The following is a 22,008-nucleotide window of genomic DNA, read 5'->3' on the forward strand; positions in this document are numbered from 1 at the left end:
CTCCCCATTGGGGGTTTCTCTCTGATCAAGGGCTTCTCTAGGCAACAAATCATCGTGTTATGGTGTATGGTTTCTTGTTATTGCACATCATTGTTTAAATTTTTGGAGATCAGATTTATAAGTTTGGTTTTAATTATATTTGGTAACAACTGATTCACTCAGTTGTGTGTGGATTTTACTTCTTAACATGACCTACTCTTTGGGAGTAGGCATGGTGGATATTACTACATAACTCGAGTATCAAGGATTCCTCCCTAGCTAAGAAGGAATGTTAATGTTATTGTAGCTATGGTCAGATTCCTTTAAGCTGACATAGATGACAAAATGGTTGTGATAATATAATTATTGTGATATAATAATTATATTGATAATATAATAATTTTACTTATTGAGATAATACAATTATATATTAATTATATAAAATGATATATAATTAACTATAAGAGATAATTATTATATTATATAGTAATATAAGTAATAAGGCGACATGTGAGGAGTGGTGATCCCTGATGAAGGGGCACTAGTAATAAATATATATGAAGAGTGAAAATTTCCTTTGCTATACCTTGAACATACAAACAAGAAAAATGACTCTAAGTGCTCACTCTTTTGATTCAAGTACCATTTTTTGGTATATTAAGATTCCAAATTGTTGATGTGCATTTATGAGTCACCAAATATTAAAGCAAAATATTGAAGTATCTTATCCTCTCTTGATCAAATCGTTTGTATGCTAAGATTGCTGAAGATCACACAACAAACTCCAAGGTTCCTTTCATGTCAGGCCTTGACAGTAGATAAACTCATTAGTTGATGTGATTTGTTGAATATCAGAAGGTGCGCTTACATATGGTCACTCTGATAGATTTCATATCATACGAGATGGGGGAGCTATAGAAAGATATTTCATTGAAGTATTGTTTTTTTTATTTTCACAGAATTTGCAGAAAGAAAAGGGAGTGTGTTAAGTAGTATAATATTTATACAAATATAATATTCAAGTATAAGAATCTGATACATTAAAGTCATGTTTGTATAAATATTGTTAGGATGTTTGAGATAGGTTTTAGCCAATGTTCCCAGACTCGATCCTGACAATTCTAACTCGACTCATGCGGCAAATAAAACTTGACAAAATGCAAAAGTCCTTGAAATTACATAATTATATATATATATATCATATTCCATGACTCGGGCCATGTCATAAAAACCCGACAATGTCTGCTCGGCTCGGCGACTTGGACTCCTTGCATGACTCACAATGATGGAACTTCTGTTTCAGCTTCATAGGAGTTAAGATGCAAAATTTAGATTTTGGTGTTTTCCAAAAAATCCCGACTCTGCCAAAATTTAGAATTCAGCATGCCTTCAACACTCTTACCCCTGATATCCTATCTTGGTTTTCTAAGGTCAAACTGAAGCTAGAACAAGGAATGGCTAAAGGTTTTAACTCATTTCATCTAAAATCGTTTTTTTTTTCATTTCCATACTCTTGACAAACTTAGCTCAACTCTTGCTCGCACCCCATGCAGATATACTTTCTAGCAGACCAAAATTGCTGATAATTGCTTCCTCGACTTTGAGACCTGAAAACTGTTGCCAACTAAGACCACCTAAGACTACTACTACTGCTAAAGTGAAAAGAGAGGGTCCCCATTTGCAATGGGATGATGGTGTGAAAACCTCAAAGCAATAACCTAGCTTAAAGCCTGATACAATTGTCTTTGCAATATGTAATTGAGCTGCATCGCTCCAATAAATTTCTAAAAGGAAAATTATAATTCATAATATAATCAGTGATTCCAAAATTGCTCTACCCATATAAGCCATTCTACTAAAAAATGAAATAGTTATATCACCCAAGTCTGGAATGGACTGTTTTTTAATATCACCTTAAAGTCCCATGACATTATTTATTTGTCACTAGTATAAATCATCACAAAGATGAAATAAAGATAACCACAGCTCCAGTAACAACATGACGGTGAAATAATATTGTATATGCTCATAATAAAGATAGATAATTTGCCTTAGATCTTCCAACGCTACAATTTTTTTTCCAAAGGAAACTTTACAATTTCGACAACGAGGAGGCAGACTAGGACGAGAAGTTTACTCCCACTTAAACTGCAATTAGGAGACGGAATCTTGATTTGGAACTATATAATAAGATAAATGATCAATCCTAATGATGCTCAAAGAATGCAAATTAAATATGTTGTCAAAAGTTAGAACATCTCTCCATTGAGCAAGTTGGACCAAATAGATTGGCACCCAAATTTGAATTACACAAATAGGTCCCTGCTAAGCAGTGGTGCCACAAGTTACAAACAAATAGGATGGGCCTAAGGAATGGGGCAAAAATCTTAAATAATTGCCTTATTAAAAAAAGGGACATTACATGGCGCAAATGCAATCACCAGCTGAAAATGAGAAAAAATGGCAAAAGATGTCCCTCTTGTAACAGAGCTAGCTAGCTCCAGCACTGCAGATCCATACCTTTTGGAGGAGATTTCCATCTATCAAAAGCGCACATTTGCTAGATTCTTTGGAAGCACTTCCAGGTCTCTCACATTCTTTATTCCAAGAATTCTACTCAAGTAATTGTGTCATTGTCCAGAGGTGGCATTGTATAGCCACTCACCACTTCTAAGGGATCCTTGTGATGAGTGACCACAATTTTTCTTGCTAATAAATTTGTACCTTTGCAGAATGGATTTGGAGATTGAACATGGTTCATCAGAGCTAGATCCTGGCATTCATAGGCACAAACCTACTTCTGTAAATATAATAGCTTGAGCCAGTTGAGGTCATAAATAGGAGACTCATTCCCTGGATTAACACAGGTAGCCCAAAGTCCACAAACTGAATGGCCCACACCATGTCAAGTTTTAACTAACATACCATGCCCTTAATGGGTATTGTACTGGTATCTGACATTTTATTTAGTTTTTATTATTATTGTAGATACATTGTAATTTTTTGTTCATACTTGAAGATTTCTTATATTAATTCTTGGGTGCACAATCTCACTAAATAGTAAATCAGCTCAAATGGTTTGTGCCATTTGGTAGCTTAAATGTTTTCACCACATTTTTATGTAATTGGAAGTATTGATTTTCTTCTCAGATTACAAAAGCTCTTTAAAATACCAGGGTGTCAGAGAAAGCACTGATAAAAGAAGAAAAAGTGCCTCTTCTCAGGGTAAAAGTAAAAGCTGGGTGAAGGTGCCAAAGATTTACTGGGACTATACCCGCAAATCTGTCCTCACAATGGAGTGGATAGATGGTATTAAATTGACAGACAAGGAAGGAATTGAAGAAGCTCACTTGAATATAAAACAACTTGTTGATCAGGTATGAGATTAGAAATCAATGTTTCTAACCGTGTCAGAAAAATCATATTTGAATACCTGTATAAAATTATTGAACACTTTTACATTTAGGTCACAGGTTGTTAAGATATTGCACATTCTATAAGTTTGAGTGTATCACATAATTAAGGCACCTATTAGCAATTAGCAATATACTGTTTATCGAGGTTGTAATTAATGAGGTAATTATTGCAGTGGAAAAGCAGAGGCTGAATGGTTCTTGAATTCTTGTCACTGCTACTTATGTTTAAAATATTTTCCAAGAGCTAACTTTATTTTTTTTCACAAGGGTGTCTATTGCTCATTGAGACAACTACTTGAAGAGGGCTATTTCCATGCCGATCCCCATCCTGGAAATCTTGTGGCTATCAGAAATGGATCACTTGCTTACCTTGATTTTGGTATGATGGGAAATATACCACGGCAGTATCGTGTAGGCCTCATTCGAACGGTATGTTTTTTCTTCAAGTATTGTTGAGAATATAACATCTGAATTAATTATGGAGCTATACTGGTGTAACACCTCCTTGAATTAACCTTTAGTTTCAGAGATTCTCTTTTAAAGAGATAAGATATATTGAATAAGGCTGTACATGAAATAAAAATTTGTTTATAAGTGCAAGCACTTGGTATCCACAAGAATGATTTGATATAGCCCTTCATTCCAAGCTAAATTGCCCTTTAACATTACTAATTATGTCTGCATTTTGGTGGATAGTCTTCCAAAATTTAGTGATAATTGGTTCAAGATTGTATGTATGTTAATTATAGATTTTGAGAAATTTAATTTTCTTTATTTAACCAGTGTTTTTTCTTTAAATTTTTTGAACATGTATAAACTTCAAATCATTGCCAAAGATGTGCAATTCTCAGAATCATTAAAGAGTCATTTTCAGTTTGTTATGTATGTTATTTTAATTTAAAAATTATGGCCACATTGTAGTTAGTGTAACAAGATGGATAATATTTGATGTTGGTTTACAGTGTGTATGGGGGACAACTAATCTAGATTTTTTAATGAGTTTTATGCAAAGGTTGTGGAGCTCTCCCAGGTGTAAAACTTGGCATTGAACATCAGGATAAACAAACATTGTTAGCAGATGGAGTTCATTTCAAACAAGTGTATATAAAATATTATCCATCATCACAAACTACTAAAACTGAAATTCTGGAGAACACTGTATTCCCATAACAAGATGCAGCATATATCATTAAAGGTGGTATTTCTGGAACTTGTATGGTCCTTTTCTTAGTAGCACATATTTGACTTATAATTTTATACCACTCAGAAAATAAAGGAATACATTACATTGATCCATAGGCATGCCAATTGATACTCACTGACAAAAATTTAAAATATTGAGAGAGTCTGTAGTACGTTTTAGTAATTCTTCAATAATATTTAGAACTGATTGATGGATGATAATCAATATGCATCATGCCACAAGTGGGGAAAATAAGAAATTGTTATTCATAAACCTGTAGACGAAATTGCGTTGACGATAATTTTTTTGGACCATTGTCTAAAGTGGGTATATGCCATATATTTGATTCATTAATTTGAAATTCTTGCCAAAACAATTGTACGGTCTAGGTTGAGTGTTCATGTGATTAATGTTAATTGGAACATGAATGAAATCAAGGATGATTGCAGAAACTATTTTTTGAGATGACCCAATGTGGTATAATGGTTAGAAGCTTTGCATAAATTATGCCAAAAGATTGATGGACTCCTTTGAGAACTATGCTATTAATCCTGTTGTTGGGAATGTTAATTATTAGAATGTGTGGGATTAAATATGTGGTATCATATGTTATTTATTACCATATGGTCCCATGGAATACAAGTACAGTTTTAAGATCTGAGTTATGCTTATGCTTTCTTCATTGGGGTTAGAGTGAGCTGGGGAATGAAGTTCAGGTGCAGTATACCAATCATAAAAAGCCCTTTGTTGGGAAGAGAATAACCTCAGCCTCCTTGTTTTGCTGGTAAAAACATACATTTCTCATGGAACTCTGATCTTTATTTGATCAAAATTATTCTAATTATCCTCCTAACCTTAATGATCAGGCCATTCTACTAAGCATAATTTCCAGCTAGCATACTAGAATGAACTGATTGATGTATAAACTATGCAACATGATGTATGTATGAAACAGCTTAATAACTGTCTTCGCTACTGCTATTATGTGATATTAGCATCTTTGATTGTGTTGCATTATATATGTAATAATAGCTGGTTTGAATGCAGCTTGTCCATTTCGTCAATCGCGACTCCATGGGTTTGGCAAATGACTTCCTGTCACTTGGATTTCTTCCTGAGGGAGCAAATATACAAACTATTTCTGATGCTATGCAAGCATCATTTGGTGATGAATCAACAAAGTCACAGTTGGACTTCCAGGTTTGTTTTTAATTAACAAAGTTTGTTAAATGATGTAATGCTATCGTGGATTTCATTTTATTTGGTTTTTGATATTACGCCTTAAACAAATTAATGGCAGAATGACCTCCCTTAAATTTACTAGGAATAATATTTGAGGATTAATCCCATAGTTCATTGTTATAGTTGATAACTTGTAGGTATGACAGGGGTAAGATGGAAATGCTATGTGTATAAGGATCAAATCTTTTTATATTCCATGGTATGAAGGTCATTATATGATAGTTCTTTTAATTTTGTGGAGAGTCAAATATGAAAATGGAAAAGTTAATGGTGGGGGTACACCAGTATGGCAATATGTTGTTTTGTCAGAAATGTGGGGGCTTTTGGTTGATTTTGGCTGTGTCCATACAAAAGCCTTAATTATATACATATTTTCAGCCTAAAAAGAAAAATTAAGCCCAAAATACCTCATAACTGTTGAAGATAGTAGCTGCGATACAGATCTTTATCTCTGGAAATATGAACGTTATTACTGTTATTGTTATGTTCAGCTGAAAAAGACACTTAAGTTTTAATTTGTAATATTAAATGTAAATGACATGTGTCATTCTCATGCATTGAGGCATGAATATTCGAAGAGTCATATTTAATTATAGAAGTTTTAAGAATCTCAAGAGACTTTCAGTTATAATGTGAATAGTCTCTTCTTTTGTCATATATATCGCATTAAGCAATAGGCATTGTACACTTGAATTTTTCATTTTCAATAAAGATATTTTTTGTTGTGTGGCTGGGTTTTTCCCTTCATTCTCGAAGGGTTTTCCCAGGATATTTCTGGTGTTCTCTATTTCAGTTTTTGTCTCTTTCTTGTGTCTGATTATTTTCATGGATTTCTGGGCTCTAGTTTCAACATGGTATCGGAGCCTATTTAGATAACATCTTAGAAAGGATCTCGTGTTTTATTGGATTGCACTAGTGATATGATATTATTATTCTAAGTCTTTGATTATCTTTGATAGCTATTGATGGTTTCCTTGTTCAGAACTCCCTTTGAAAACTATTTCATTGTGGAAAATAGCCTGAGCGCTAATTTCAAATTCCTCTTATTCTGATTTGCATCTTTTGAATACCTTTGTTGTCATCTAACGTCTTGCCGTGTTCGTGTACCAGTTTTTTCTTTTGTATTTGATAATATTTTTTGTTTGTGTTTTGATATCTTTCATAACATTGTTGAAAGTTGTTTGTAGAGGCTGACGTTTGTCAGCCGACTGGATGGTTCCGGTGGTGTTTCTGTAGCCAACGGATTGACGGTCGGCGGTGTTTTGTATTTTGTAGCCGACGGGTAAATAGTTTGTAGCGGATGTAATGTTGTGGCCGACGGACTCCTTCGGGAAGGTTCGGCAAGAGTATTTATATCTCGTCTGGAATCATTGTAAATCAATTATTCATCTACTATTGCGAATATAATTCTGCTGTTCGTGTTCATTGTCTGTATGCGTTCATTTTCTTTACTTGTATGGTAAACATTTGGCGCCGTTGCCTTATGAATCTGGAAGGTGGGAGGAATGAAGATTAATGCCAAATCAACTTAACAAGGATCGAAATAAGGTGAAGGGAAAAGATGGAATCCGTACTACGCAAGAGAATTTAATTCTGGTACAGCAAGCCGAACGCCGACGGAGATTTCAGAAGATTGCCGACGGACACCGGAGCACGAAAGAATTGTTGGAGGAGACTCGGCAGCGGGTGGAATTGGTGGAAGAAGCACGGGAGGAGCTCTTGAACTTGTGTTCGCCAAGGGAGGAAAACTCTGACGGAAGAGCATCAACTTGCACGGCTCGTAGTGCCGACGGAGCACGAGCGTGGAGTGATCTCTTTGTCTAGGATAGACTTCCGCGGGAAACAATTTCAGAGGATCCTTCTTCTTCACCAAGGTTCGCAGCTGTCGACATCTCCAGTGTGGAAGTGCAGACCGCCGGTGTGGGAGTTCAGACTGTCGGTGCGAGAGTTCAGACTGCCGGTGCGGGAGTGCAGACCGCCGGTGTGGGAGTTCAGACTGCCAGTGTGGGAGTGCCAACTGCCGGTGTGGGAGTTTAGACTGCCGGTGTGGGAGTGCCGACCGCCAGTGTGGGAGTGCCGATTGTCGGTGTAGGAGTGCAGACCTCCGATGTGACAATGCAAACCTCCAGTGTTGTGATGGCGGGACCCAAAGAAAAGTTGCCGAAATTTGAAGGTGATGGTACAGCCGACCCCATCTGACATTGTAAGACATGTGAGACGATCTGGCAGGCAAATGGAATCACAGATGCTGATGAATGGGCCAGGCAATTTTCGGCAACCCTACGGGGTGTCGCGATTGATTGGTTTTCGGATATGGATCTGCAGAAGCTAGATACCTAGGATAAGATTAAAAAGGAGTTCCTGGCGAAATTTAAACTCTTACGGGACGATAATGAAATCGTAGCAGAAATTTTCAATACAAAACAGGGGAAGCACGAAACTGTCCCCGTCTACGCCAGGAGATTAAAAGACTTAATAAACAAAATGGAAAGCAAGCCGGTAGACGGATTGCAGAAAAGATGGTTTGTGGATGGCCTATGCTCGAAGTTGCGGAGGAAAATGAAAATTGTGCCACCGTCGTCATATGTGGACGCGTATAACAGAGCACTGGACCTTGAAAGCGAGCAGAAGACAAAGAAGAAGAAAACTAGCTCCTCTGATTCCGATGACGACGAGTCTGCCAGAGATGATAGCAGCGACGACGAAGGTAGTAGCAAGAAGGTTCGTGCCCTACAGAAGGATATGGTGCGCATGATGAAGGAGTTTAAAAATATGCAGAAGGAGCCAAAAGGTAGTGAACTGTGGTGCACGGAATGTAAGACCGACGGTCATACTAAAGGATCGTGTCCAAAGAACCAATTCTGTGACATTTGTCAGATCATGGGCCATTCGACAAAAGACTGCCCCTTTAACATGAAGACAAGAGGATCTCCGCAGGTGTTTCTCACACAGGGGGCTTCCCTGTCGGGTAGTAGCGGAAACACAAATACCGCCGGTGCTACATCCAGAGGATACAGGAATAATAGCAGAGGGCAAAATAACAATGACAATAATAACAATAATAATGGGAGCCGAAGTCGAACTCAGTATGATGCAAATGGACGGCCGATCGTTCAGTGCCGAGCATGTAATTTGTGGGGTCACTTTGTGCGGAATTATATAGCAGCAAACACACCGAAATTATTATGCAAATGGTGTGGACCCGGTGATCACGAAGATTCCAAGTGTCCAAAGGTTGGAGTAAACTTGATCACTGTTGGCACGGATGTAGAGGAGGTTTTGGCAATTACACGGAGGCAAGCAGAGGAAAAGAGAAAAGTGGGGGAAGCGTAGGCGGAAATTGCAAATGCATCGTCGATAGGGACATCTCAGTTGAAGGACATCACCGACACCTTGGCAAGGAACTTCGTAGAACAAAATATTGTACGACAGATCTTACAAACGAAGATACTGGTCAAGATAAGTGACCTCCTTCTCACAATGCCCCAGTTACGGACGGCCATTCTGAATCATACACCGTTTTCGAAAGCACCGAAGGACACAGGAAGGGATAGTAGGGAAGTGATGACAATAGACCCAATGCTGCTGACACTCACATCCGGACGGCACCCGGCGGTCGTCGAGATGGGGATTTTGGGAAATGTTTTGACAGACACAATTGTCGACGGAGGGTCCGACGTGAATGTGTTGCCGGAGGATACTTGGAAGAAGTTGGGAAAGTCGACATTGTGGCCACCTGCATTTCAGTTGGTCACGACAGACCGGCATGGGATCAAACCGTTGGGATTCTTGAAAGCGCAACTGGTAACAATTGGTACGCAACCATTTTTATTGGATTTTGTGGTCATTCCATTAAAAAGAAAAGGATATGATGCTATTCTAGGACGGGATTGGTTAGTGCAAGCAAAAGTAAAACATGATTGGAAACGAAATACCCTATCAATGGAGCGCGGAGGCAAAAGATTCACAATTGACCTGCATACACAAATGGTCGGTGAGGAGGCAACATCGTCAGATTCAGAAAGTGACAGCGAAAGTGACGACGAAGCAAAGAGGAGAATGGAACCAGACGAAGGAGTATTGAGACTTGACGGAGTATCGAATGACGACGACCTAGACTCGGTGAATGGCCTATTCCACTGGCAGATAGAAGACTACGAACTGTTTCCGAGTTGCAATATGTTAACGGTCGATGAACGTGACAAAACACAGGAAAGGGAATGTCCGGAGGAATGCAAGGAAGCGGAAGACGGAAAAGCTGCCATGGCTGAAGCTGAGGGGAAGAACATACAGTTTGAACACAAAAAAATCAAAGATCCCACTGTCCGGTACATGGTGAATGGACCACGTGGAAAGAATAGGTTACACTGCAGCATAAAATTAGTGGAAGGGCATCGGCAGCAAGGAAATAATCCAGTTGTGCGACGACCGCAGGCACAGTGGGTGACGGAGGTGGCACAGAACAGACGTAAGGCGTACGACGGTCAGAATGAAATCAAAGTGGAAAAGTTTAAGGCCAGATGGGTTGGACCATATCATATTCGGAAGGTCAGCGACAATGGAGCGCTCAAATTATCAACTTTGGACGGGCAAAAGGCACTTCCGGCAATCAAAGGATCCAAATTCAAAATATATGGTGCCAGGAAGACTCTACCGTTGTCGCAGAAGGGGACTCCCTCATCATTGCCGAATGGCGACGGTCAGAGGCAAATTTGAGGTGCTTTGTATATTTTTTGATAAAAAAGAAAAAAAAAAAATTAAAAACAAAAAGAAAAGAAAAAGGAAAAAAAGAAAAAATGAAAAAAAATAAAAAATAAAAAGTTGAGGGGCCCCGCGGACAGAAAGGCCCCGCAGGCAACAGTCTGCCCGCAGACGTTAAAGACAAAGCCCCGCGAGCAATTGACGGTCCACGGGCGAGAAAGCCAAAGGCCCCGCGGACAACCTGTCTGCGGGTGAAGTCAAAGGCCTCGCGGGCAACAGCCTATCCGCGGGCATGAAAATGAATGGCAAGACTTCGCGGGCTCTAACTTAATCTCCTCCGCCAGAAAGACTCCACGGGCAGTCTCCGCGGGTAAAGAAAAGGAAAGGTCAGCAGGCATAAAACAAAAAGAACTCTGCCGTCTACAGATTTCACCAAAAGTAAAACTCTTTCATTCCTTCGTCGCCAGCAGAACACTTCGGCAGGTTGCACGGGTGCATTAAGAGTGGTTTGCCGATCGGTAGTCTTGAGATTGAGAGGGGCAGGTGAAAGGTTTGGTTGCTGCATACTTTACTTGCTACGGCATTTTCAGTACGTGCTCGCCCTTGCACTGTCTCATCCTACAGAGGTGCATGGCGCTGTCGTGATAGTTTTTGTGCTCCGGGCCAGTTTTCATGGGTGTGCGAGGTTTTTTATTAAAAAAAAAAAAAAAAAAAAACGACAGAATCAAGTTGTTCGGAAGGAGTGACAGATAATGCCAAAGGGAAGGGGAAGCATCAGTGGTTGCCAGAAAGAGTGTAGAATCGGCAGAAAATGACAGAAAGAGTGGTTGCCCCTTGGACCCTCAGTCGTTGTAGATATCAGTCGTGGGAGTCTGACCAGTTGATGAAGACCTGGAGCTACTGCAGGCATAGAGTGTTGTGTACCAGAGGCACTTGGAGTAGGTGTTGGCTGTGAGGCTGTCTTGGTGGATGCGTAGAGAGCTCGGGAGGAGCTGATCGTCCAGCTGGAGGCAGTGCAGCGACACTTGGCTCGGGGTACCCGGGAGTTGGAAACAACGAAAGCAGCACGGGTGGCTATCAAGGCCAGCTTCATTGAGGAGGCACAATATTGTGATAGCAGAGGCTACAACCACGGGACGAAGTGAAGTGATGTGACAGAAGCAAATTTTTCTTGTTGTAATCATTCTAATGATGTATTTTGTTGTTAATTTGTTTAAGATATTTTGTAATTGTCGTCCGGAGATGACTTTTCTTTTTGGGGGGGATGGTGTCAGCCGACTGGATGGTTTCGGCGGTGTTTCTGTAGCCGACGGATTGACGGTCGGCGGTGTTTTGTATTTTGTAGCCGACGGGTAAATAGTTTGTAGCGGATGTAATGTTGTGGCCGACGGACTCCTTCAGCAAGGTTCGGCAAGAGTATTTATATCCCGTCTGGGATCATTGTAAATCAATTATTCATCTACTATTGCAAATATAATTCTGCTGTTCGTGTTCATTGTTTGTATGCGTTCATTTTCTTTACCTGTACGGTTCTGTTTGTGTTTTGATATCTTTCATAACATTGTTGAAAGTTGTTTGTAGAGGCTGACGTTATGATTATTAGGATTATTTTGTCTATTCTGTGAGTTTTGGACATACGATGACATGGCATCATATTTTCTTTCAGCCGTTTTTTGGTGTGAGTCGACACTTCTTTTATTTTATATCGTCACTCTAAAAAGTGTATTTTGTTGTGCCTTTAATCATTATTGTGCCACCATTTTTTTTTCTTGGGTAACAACGGCTTCTTGCTAGAATGTTTAAGCTTTAGGACTGTTATGGAGTGAGAAATGCACAGGCCCAAAAATCTTTCAAAGGGTTAAGAAATTGAAATTTGGATTTCGCTTCTAAGTTTTCTTCATGGTGGAGAATTCTCTAGTCGTTAGAAATGGATGACCTTTTGCCCAGCAAAGATGATCTGGTGTACGAAGAAGAAATATTGCAAAACCCTTTCATCTTGAAGCTATGGTGGCGCTATCTGATTGCTCGGCACGACACTTCATTCAAGAAGAGGGCCATAATCTACGAGCGAGCCGTCAAAATGCTGCCAGGAAGCTACAAGCTATGGCACGCTTATCTCAGTGAGAAAATGGCTCTGGTGCGAGGGCTACCCATAACGCACAACAAATACGAAAATCTCAACAATACGTTTGAGAGAGCCTTAGTTACAATGCACAAGATGCCGAGAATTTGGATCATGTATTTGCAAATTTTGACGAAACAGAAGTTTTTGACGCGGGTGAGGAGGACATTTGATTGTGCTTTGCGTGCATTGCCTGTGACGCAACATGATAGGATTTGGGATCCTTACTTGCAATTCGTGAACCATAAAGGGGTGCCAGTCAAAACATCACTTAGGGTTTACCGAAGGGGAAGACAAAGCATCAATTGTGGCTCGAGTTGTGCGATTTGTTGACCAAGGGGTTAAAGGTCGATGCTATTATTAGAGGGAGAATAAGGAAGTTTAGTGATGAGGTTGGCAGGTTGTGGACCAGCCTTGCAGATTAGTACATCCGGCGTGGGCTTTTTGAGAAGGCAAGAGATATCTATGAAGAGGGAGATGTTGAGCTTGAAAGAGAGATAAGTATTCTATAGTGTTTATTTCAAAATCTTATCTCTATATATGCTTTTTATGATAGATTGATTTAATCTCTATTGGTAGCAGGATGCAACAAAAAATCATGAGATGGAGATATTGTTAAAAATATATTATTGCATTTAGATAAAAAGCTCAGAGGGAGCTTGTGCTTCAGAGGGAGGCTCCATAGTTAAGAGGGAGTGTTTATGAAATCCCCTTTACTCTCATATATGCTTATGGTATTTGTAAAATTTGAGACTTAAATGGAACTAAGTCTTGTTTTATGCATATTTCTATTCTTGTGTGGTGCAGGAGCACCCACATAAAGATTTTTTTTTAAATTTCATTTCCACATGTACATATGTCCATCATGCATTAGGATAGATCATGTTATTCATGTTTGATAGGTTGTGTTCATGTCATGTAGTCTTTTAATTGCATTTAGTTATAATAAAGGCTTATTGTGTAAGGCACTTGCATGATTTGGCACACCTATAAGCCATCATGTTCAAGTTGTTAACTAGCCTATAAGCATGTAATTAATTCATTTAATTCAATATTAGGATCATCTAAGTGTTTCATAGGGGTCACACAAATAGAAATGCATGGTAGTTTAATATTGCTTGCATAATACAAAGTTGCACTTTTAAAACTAGAAAATTCTAGAAATTTTAGTAAGTATAAGAGTCTTTTAAATACACAAGAACTCAAAAGGCCAAGAGTCACATTTATATATGCTTTGTTGGTCGAAATATGTAATAGGGAAAATGTATGAACAGAAAAAAAGGGCTTTTTGACAAGTTTGGATATAGAAACAAGAGAGATTTTCTAATTTAAAAAAAAATATTTGCTGCTGTCTGGTTCCCATTTGTATATGCGACTTGGTTAAGGTCTGAAACTTATATGGTTGGATAGATATTTGATTTAGCTTTCCAACGAATCCGGTTGGAGGTTCTAACTCTTCCGTATGAGGGAGAAAACTGAAATTTACTAAACAGTGGTTAAAATTCTGGGTATTGTTCTTCACGTTTTTTTTTCTTGTTTCCAGCTTTGTCACATGTTTGTGTGGAAGGATAAGGGTTTGAATCCTTCATAAATGTTTAGGGGGTTGGAATATCTTTCAAATGAATCAGATTTGAAGTCTTGAGATGGTAGGATGTGTGAGATATGATAAAATCTTTGATAGAAGGTTTGAATTTGATTGAAAACCAAGGTTTTTACAAAGAAATTTGTTGTTTTTGATTCCTCTACATCATTGTGTTAATAAATGAGATTGTAAGATCAGCTATGATAACTCTTTCACTATGCGATAGTGAACATCATATTGAGAGAGTCCATGATGTCATCACGTTGAGAGATTCCGTGATGGGAGTTAAATGTCATGTTGAGAGATTCCATGATAGTTCACGTTGAGAGAGTCCGTGAACAAAGGCTTAGTTGTGAGTTTTACAAATCTTTTCATGTTGAGTGATTCCATGAATGTGATTAATTGTTATAGGTTCTCATGTTGAGAGATTCCATGAATGTGATTAATTGTTACAAGGTTTCATGTTGAGCAATTTCATGAATATGATTGATTGTTGTAGTTTTCATGAATCTAATAGGATATATGGGATAAAAGTTCATCATTGACATTTTGGTTGTAGTCTTGTGTGATTGTTCAGCTAAAGATCTCTCTTTGGCTAAGAGGGAGTGTTGAAGATGGTAGCTGCAATAGAGATCTTTATCTCTAGAAATATGAATGTTATTACCGTTATTGTTACATTCAGCTGAAAAAGACACTTAAGTTTTAATTTGTAATATTAAATGTAAATGACATGTGTCATTCTCGTGCATTGAGGCATGAATATTCGAAGTCATATTTAATTATAGAAGTTTTAAGAATCTCAAGAGACTTTAGGTTATAATGTGAAGAGTCTCTTCTTTTGTTATATATATCGCATTAAGTGATAGGCATTGTACACTTGAATTTTTCATTTTCAATACAGATATATTTTGTTGTATGGTTGGGTTTTTCCCTTCATTCTCGAATGGTTTTCCCAGGATATTTCTGGTGTTCTCTATTTCAATTTTTGTCTCTTTCTTATGTCTGATTATTTTCATGGATTTCTGGGCCCTAGTTTCAACAATAACATGCATTTGGTATCAAATAAACAAAACTTAGCCATCAACGCTAAATAATTCTTTGATGTTAGCCTGTCAAACTCAGATCTCATGATAGACCTTCATTATTCAATATTAAAATAAGATAACTATTAGCGTAATATTGGTCTTCATAAAGAGTACTATCATTATTATTGACATTAGATGATGTAGGTAGATTGGAAGAACCACTATAACTATGATTGATATTCACACTAAAGTAACCTACCTATTTGATTCAAAAAAAGTAGATTGATGGGCATGGAAGCATTCAAATTTGTATGCTGTATCTGCGGCTTGTAATAACCTAGCTTGTGTGAAAGAAGGCACGAGTTGAAATGCATGTAATTACCTTTTACTAAGTGGATGAAATTGTATTTAGTCCTGTTCTACTCGCATGAAGACGAAGTGCAACTTATTGTGGCAAAGTTGGAGATAAAATACTAGATGAAATCACAAATCTCAAAAAATTAAAATAAAATTAAAATTAAAAAACTTTCAAATAGAAACCAAAAATTCAAATCATAATAATGAAGTGCTGATTTACTTTGACCATTGGAGTGTGCAAAATTAACAATTCCATTCACTACTACATTCTTTGAGTCAATATTGGGGACGAGTTTAGAAAATACTGACTTGTGTTGTCATTTGTTCCATATCTATGTACTGTGGAGATGTTAGTGTTGTAGTAGTTGGAGACTATGTAATGATAAGATCATGTAGTAGGGTGGTCATTTTTTTCATCTAGTCAATAAGAATTGATTTGATATGTTTGAAGTAAGTTCTTTCAATGTTTTGCTCTTTCTCATTTAGTCTGATCTTTATCTTTTCAATTATTGAGTTGGTAGTGTTATATACCAAGGATACACGGGGATGTATCCCCTGCTCCAAAACTTGGTGTCCTCATCCCATAACCATTTTGGGGACAAATGGTATGCCCACGATGCCTGCCCAACTCTCCGTAATGATAAGAAATATCCCCTAGAATTTGGAGAGGGCTAGCTGTGCCCATACAACAGGGATGTTTCTTTCATTTGTTTGTTGTCCCCAAACAAGGGACATTTCTTTAATATTGTTTGCCATCCCCAAACAACAGGTGATGTTTCTTGGCATTGGAAAATGAAAAATAAATATTTTCTTTAATTTTTTTGGTCTATACCTTCATATTAGAGTCAAAATAGTTTTTCAAATTTCAAATGTATGAGAACCAAATTTATGAGAATCATAACCATAGCTGAAAATTCGGCAGTATATCGCCGAAACTGCAACACATCGTGAGGAAAAATATGTTCTGATATAATTGCGGTTTATATTGGGACCGAAATGAATAAAAAACCACTACGAAATTTCTTCCAAAATCCGTCGAAAAATGTAAATGATTGATAAACTTATGTCAGACTGTAATATTACTTATTTCCAGATTACTAATCTATTGTATATTGTTTGCAGATGAATGCAATTCAGAATGTATATGCACCAAATAAATATTCAGATTTGAGATATAAGTCTTAATGATTTTATTACGGGTATGATCTGAAGTACGATCTACAGAGATGGAACTATTTATTGATTTGATGGTTCTCATCTCTTGACTTTGTTCATATATATACACCCACCAATGGTCATAACAAGGCCAGACATGTCTATTCAATCTGAAGAGACACAAGGACTTGTTATTTCCTATGTTGCCGGATTCGTCCCTTGCTGCCTGGATTCGGGTTCGGGTCCGTACGGGTCCAGATTCGTCCCTGGGTTCGGTTCGGGTCCGGGCAGGGTCCGTAGTTTTGACTTTGGATTCGTCCGGGTCCTTGCTGAAGCAAACCTAGATGAACCCACAGCGAACCCAAGGCTAAAACAACATTAAAGAGTGTTTTTTTAATTGTTTTCTTATGCAACTCTCAAAGGAACTTAATAAAAAACATTTCACTCATCTAATCCCTTATGTCAAGGAGGAGGACGATGATATAGCAGCATATGGGACTAGTGGAACCAGTTTGGGTTCCAATGATGAAGATCTAGATATAGTTGTAGTTGGGGATGAAGCCATTGATCCCTCATTTTGTGATGATCCATTTGACCCTTGAAGGGCATTTGATACTATGATTATTGATAAACTACTAAAAACTTGTCATCTATCATCATGTTTCAATCTTTATTACTTGATGAACTAGTCTTACTTTTGCAATTTAGTAATTCAATGTATTATTTGATGAACTAGTCTATGTTTTTCAATTTAGTAATTCAATGTATAATTTTCTTTACAATCATGAAGATAGATTAATGAGTGAGTATTTAATGCCTTTAGATTCAGGTAAAAACAGGTTTTGAAGGGACTCGAAACCCTTTGGCATTTGGCATTGATCAATGATCAAGCAACAATTGTTCATATTGTGAAATGACTTTGTTTTGCAACTCTGAATGTTTCTCTTGTGTGTGTTTATATATATATATACTCACGAACCCACCCACGAACCCAAATGGGGAAATAAAAAATTACCCGAATCCACGAACCGAACCTCGAACCCGAATCCGTCCCCGAACTTGAATCGACAACTTAGGTTATTCCCAAAAACCGCAATCTTGATCGTGTGTTTATAGTTTACCAAATAAGCATATATAAACACAGATCTTAATTAGGTGTGATTAGAGAAACAAATGGTCACCGATCTATATTAAGCAAGGACCATAAACTCGATCAATGCTTGATCGATTTAGCAAAATAATAATGCTCGATTCAAGAGAGATTGTTCTTATTTCAGACTTAGCATGATATGTACAATTTGGTTGATTGCAAGGATTGTTTCACTAATGGCAAGAATGACAAATTTTTTTTATGTATGTGTGTGTGCATGTATATCAGTTCACATGGTGAACTGGTATACATACAGGCACACACATATGTATACTGTTGCCAGGTCAATCCTTGAATTCTAACCAATGCTACCATATCGTAACACTCCCTCTTAGCTAGGGAAAATACTAAGTATGAATTGGTTTAGACGTCACCTAACTTGTGATATCAAGGAGTTTACAAAACATCAAGTCACATGACATTTGTATATCCTAGTTATGGTATGTGCACTAACATCATGTCACATGATTTCTACAACAACTTATCATGGCATGTGCATGGATATTTCCTTTCATAATATCGACATTGATTATCTCATAAAGAGCTTATTGATACACAACCGATATCAAGTTAGCATGATATCTATCAATAAGTCCAAGAGATGTTAACTATCAAGACATTTCCATGAATATCAAGTCAGCATGATATTTGCCATGATAGTGAACATTGTAAAGTCGTTAGATGTATACAAATGTATATTATTAGAAACACTATCACCTTTTAGTATTGTACACAGGGCCCCATAAAGTCAGAGTCAAACATATGACAAAAGAGTTCACACATTAAATGTAATGTTCCATTTTTAACACAGAATTTAATAACAAGAAGAATTATATATAATATTAAATAATTAAATAATAAGAAAAAACATAATTATAATTAAAATCAAGAATAAATATAATATATAATTGATTAAATTATTATAATAATAACAATAGAATTTTATTATAAAATTATATAATCAACGTGTTGGTTTCTAAAACCGCAGATTGGAATCCTACAAGCCTTGCCTGCTCGATGCTAGGATATCCAACCGGTTAAGGCCAACTTGACGGGATTGATGAATGCGATCCACATCCCTTGCACTTTTGGCTCTGCAAGACCAAAGAGGGTGTACTTGATCCTGGACAACAACCTTAAATCCAAGATGCTTAAAGCAAATCGATTAGAATGCGAATGTAATGAAGGCTTCTAAAATGGCAAGAATTATCGAAAGCTTCTAACCCGCAAATTATGAACTAAGAACAAAAAGTAAATGATTGTATGAACGTTTTTAAAATGAAAAAGTAAGTATAGATTAATGCAACAAATGAATATATTAACTCTTCAAAGGAAAGATATGAAATAATTGCCAGCGTATGGATTGCGAATTATGAAAAATATAAAGACTAGTGCCGAAGGGCGATAGATTCAGTATTATAAGTTTAAAACAAAAATTGTACGCACATTAATTATAAACAATTTAATAATCAAGATGCGACAGATCAAATATATGGATGCAATTTTAAAACAGTCTAGAATGTATTTTAACTCATGTGGTTCGGAGACAAACCAAACATAGATTCGGAAACAATTAAATATTTCTCAATATGTATGATATTCGATTTTAAAATGCTATAATTGATCTCGTCCACTTATCTATCATATAAATTATTTATAAAATTAAAATAATAATTATAAAGAACGAAACCATATAATAATTTAACTCTAAAGCTTCATCAAATAAAATAAAATAAATATTTCTTACTGATCCGGAAATAAAATTGTACTGAAGACACTCTTACGAATGATCCATCCAATACAGTTCGACTCCAGAAATCGCACAAGAATTCATTCGATAATCCACCATGCACGGGCTTAGTTCAAAAAATCATTTCTTTATCAATGAAAATAAAAGAAAATATCAAATGAGCATCTATAGTATAAAATTCTGATAGGAATATGAATTACGTCTGTCCATTTGCTTTCAATCTCCTATTTATAGAGAACAATGGGTCATATTGTTATTTCCAAATGACACACCCTTTCAAAATAAATAACTAAATTCTTGTCTACATAGTGTGGGTTTCTAATTTATAATTTGGTATTGTTGTAAGGGATTAAAACCAATACTTCCCGACTATCCTCATATACTCCGAACAACAATAAAATCACGGGCAATGATTTATGTGGCCTTCAAATCTCTCGAGTTTTGGAATGCATAGACTTCGATCAAGATCTGCATTCAAGGTATCGGGTGACTTAAATCATTCTAGAACAATCCACCACATTCCCTAATATATTTCTTCTGACATTCGGAACGAGTTTTTATCGTTTATAAGTCTCTGTCCTGCGGGCCTTTAAAAAATCTTGTGCCTACTTCATCCGCTTGAGAGCTTGCAACAAACACAAAGGAGTAGTTACTATCGAAGCAAAATGAAAGACTTCGCTTGCGTTTAAATCATGGCATCGAACCCCTGATGTAAGATATTTGCGTATGAAGGTTTCGAGCGTGGATTGTGATTTTGGAAGCCGTTCGATAGAGCAGACAATTCCATATGCATATTCTTCGAATGTTTCTGAATCGTCTTTCTTTCTTGACCTCGGGTATTGGCTCCTGGTTTGATGAATGTAGATGATGATTGCATATCTGCCTCTGGTTTCCATGTAAGCCCAAAAACTCACTGAAGGAGAACGTTGTATAAGTGGCCTTGGTACCATGAACCTGGTCAAATGGTCGCAGCCAAGATCTAGCTTTAAAAGGTTGTGGCCTTCCACATAATGTGATTTCATCATGACTGCTAACATGAGTCTCTAAATATTTGGCACTTTCATATCCTATATCATCAAACTCCAAGAACTCAAATTCAGAAGTCTCGAGTAAATTCATTGCATGAAATGGTGCCCTGATAGCATTTGATGGCAGATTAACACGAGTTGTGTGAAATACCCATTTAATTTGAAGTAAAGTTTCATCACAATCTTGATAGAGGTAGGTAACTTTCTTTGAATACACCCTCACTACACCAAGCAAGAGCTGCCCTCAGAGCCTAAGAGCAATAGGAACTTTTGAATATATTATGGTGTCAGTGATATATAAAGGTAGTCTGGAGGCTTTCCATTGCAGACTTGATGACTTGTATTAGAAATGAACAGGTATCTCTTATCCCCTCTCTCCTTTAGAATAAGCAAAGTGTATGTAGCAAAACTTCAATATTGTTGATGATTTCTAGAATACTGAAAGCATACTGAAGCAGATGGTAGTATATTTTCATTTCTGGTATATATAGTGAGACATCCATCAAAGTGACTTTCTCAGGCATCCTCTGGTTTTCTAGACTGTCAGTTCCATCTTTATGAACACGTTCTCAATCTAATCCTTATTATAAATGTAATGATGTCTGAAATCAATATGGCTTCAGCAATGATACAATTATTGTTTCTCACGTGGTCATATAATCCTATAACATTAATTTGATGCCTTTTAGCGACTATATCCTTTTGACTTTAGTATTTGACCAAGGAGTTCTCCATCTTTTCATAACTCCATCTGTATGTAAACATAACCATCATCATCTTCAAATGCATTGCTGAAATGGACTGCATTCACATGCTCATTCTCGGCTCGCAATATTTTGACTTCTCTCTTAAGTCTTTAACATCAGTAGGGAACAAGAATATATATCGTCATACTTTTAATCATGAACGCTGATACTGATAAAATATGCTCAAATGGATGCCTAAAATTTTGAATTTTTGGGCTCCATCACAACGAATAAATAATATATAATGCATTAAATAATATTTCTAATGCCATCTTATGATACATATCACTATTTAAATATTAACATAAGTTGAAAGTCTGCAATATAAATATATTATAAAATATCAACCAGATATCTAATAATTTCTCTAAATGATAAATATAAGTAAGCAATTAAATTTTGATGCAACAACCTTTGAAAGGCTGTGCCTCTCTCTTCCATCCAGCACAACTAAACTATAAATGGATTATCCAGTCAATCGAACAAGGGGGCATCATTCATTTTTAATAGTTATTTAGACTTTGGGAAAAATGACAAAGGCAAATCCGAGTCAGGATTAATAAAAGAACTAA

General features: G+C 37.0%; 1 protein-coding gene across 4 annotated transcripts in view; it reads left to right on the forward strand.

Moving 5' to 3' along the window:
- The window catches only part of LOC149557985 (Protein kinase superfamily protein), a 235,137-nt gene that overhangs the window by 189,880 nt on the left and 23,249 nt on the right, over positions 1-22,008 (forward strand). For all 4 annotated transcript variants that reach the window (XM_089832437.1, XM_089832438.1, XM_089832436.1 and 1 more), the window contains exons 10-12: positions 3,130-3,356; positions 3,663-3,824; positions 5,626-5,778. In XM_089832437.1, the coding sequence (XP_089688563.1) occupies positions 3,130-3,356; positions 3,663-3,824; positions 5,626-5,778 (542 nt within the window). The remainder of the gene's footprint in view (positions 1-3,129; positions 3,357-3,662; positions 3,825-5,625; positions 5,779-22,008) is intronic.

This window comes from Cupressus sempervirens, chromosome 5, assembly GCF_028749045.1.
Source record: "Cupressus sempervirens isolate cs-2001-9-10 chromosome 5, ASM2874904v1, whole genome shotgun sequence".
Taxonomy (NCBI): domain Eukaryota; kingdom Viridiplantae; phylum Streptophyta; class Pinopsida; order Cupressales; family Cupressaceae; genus Cupressus; species Cupressus sempervirens.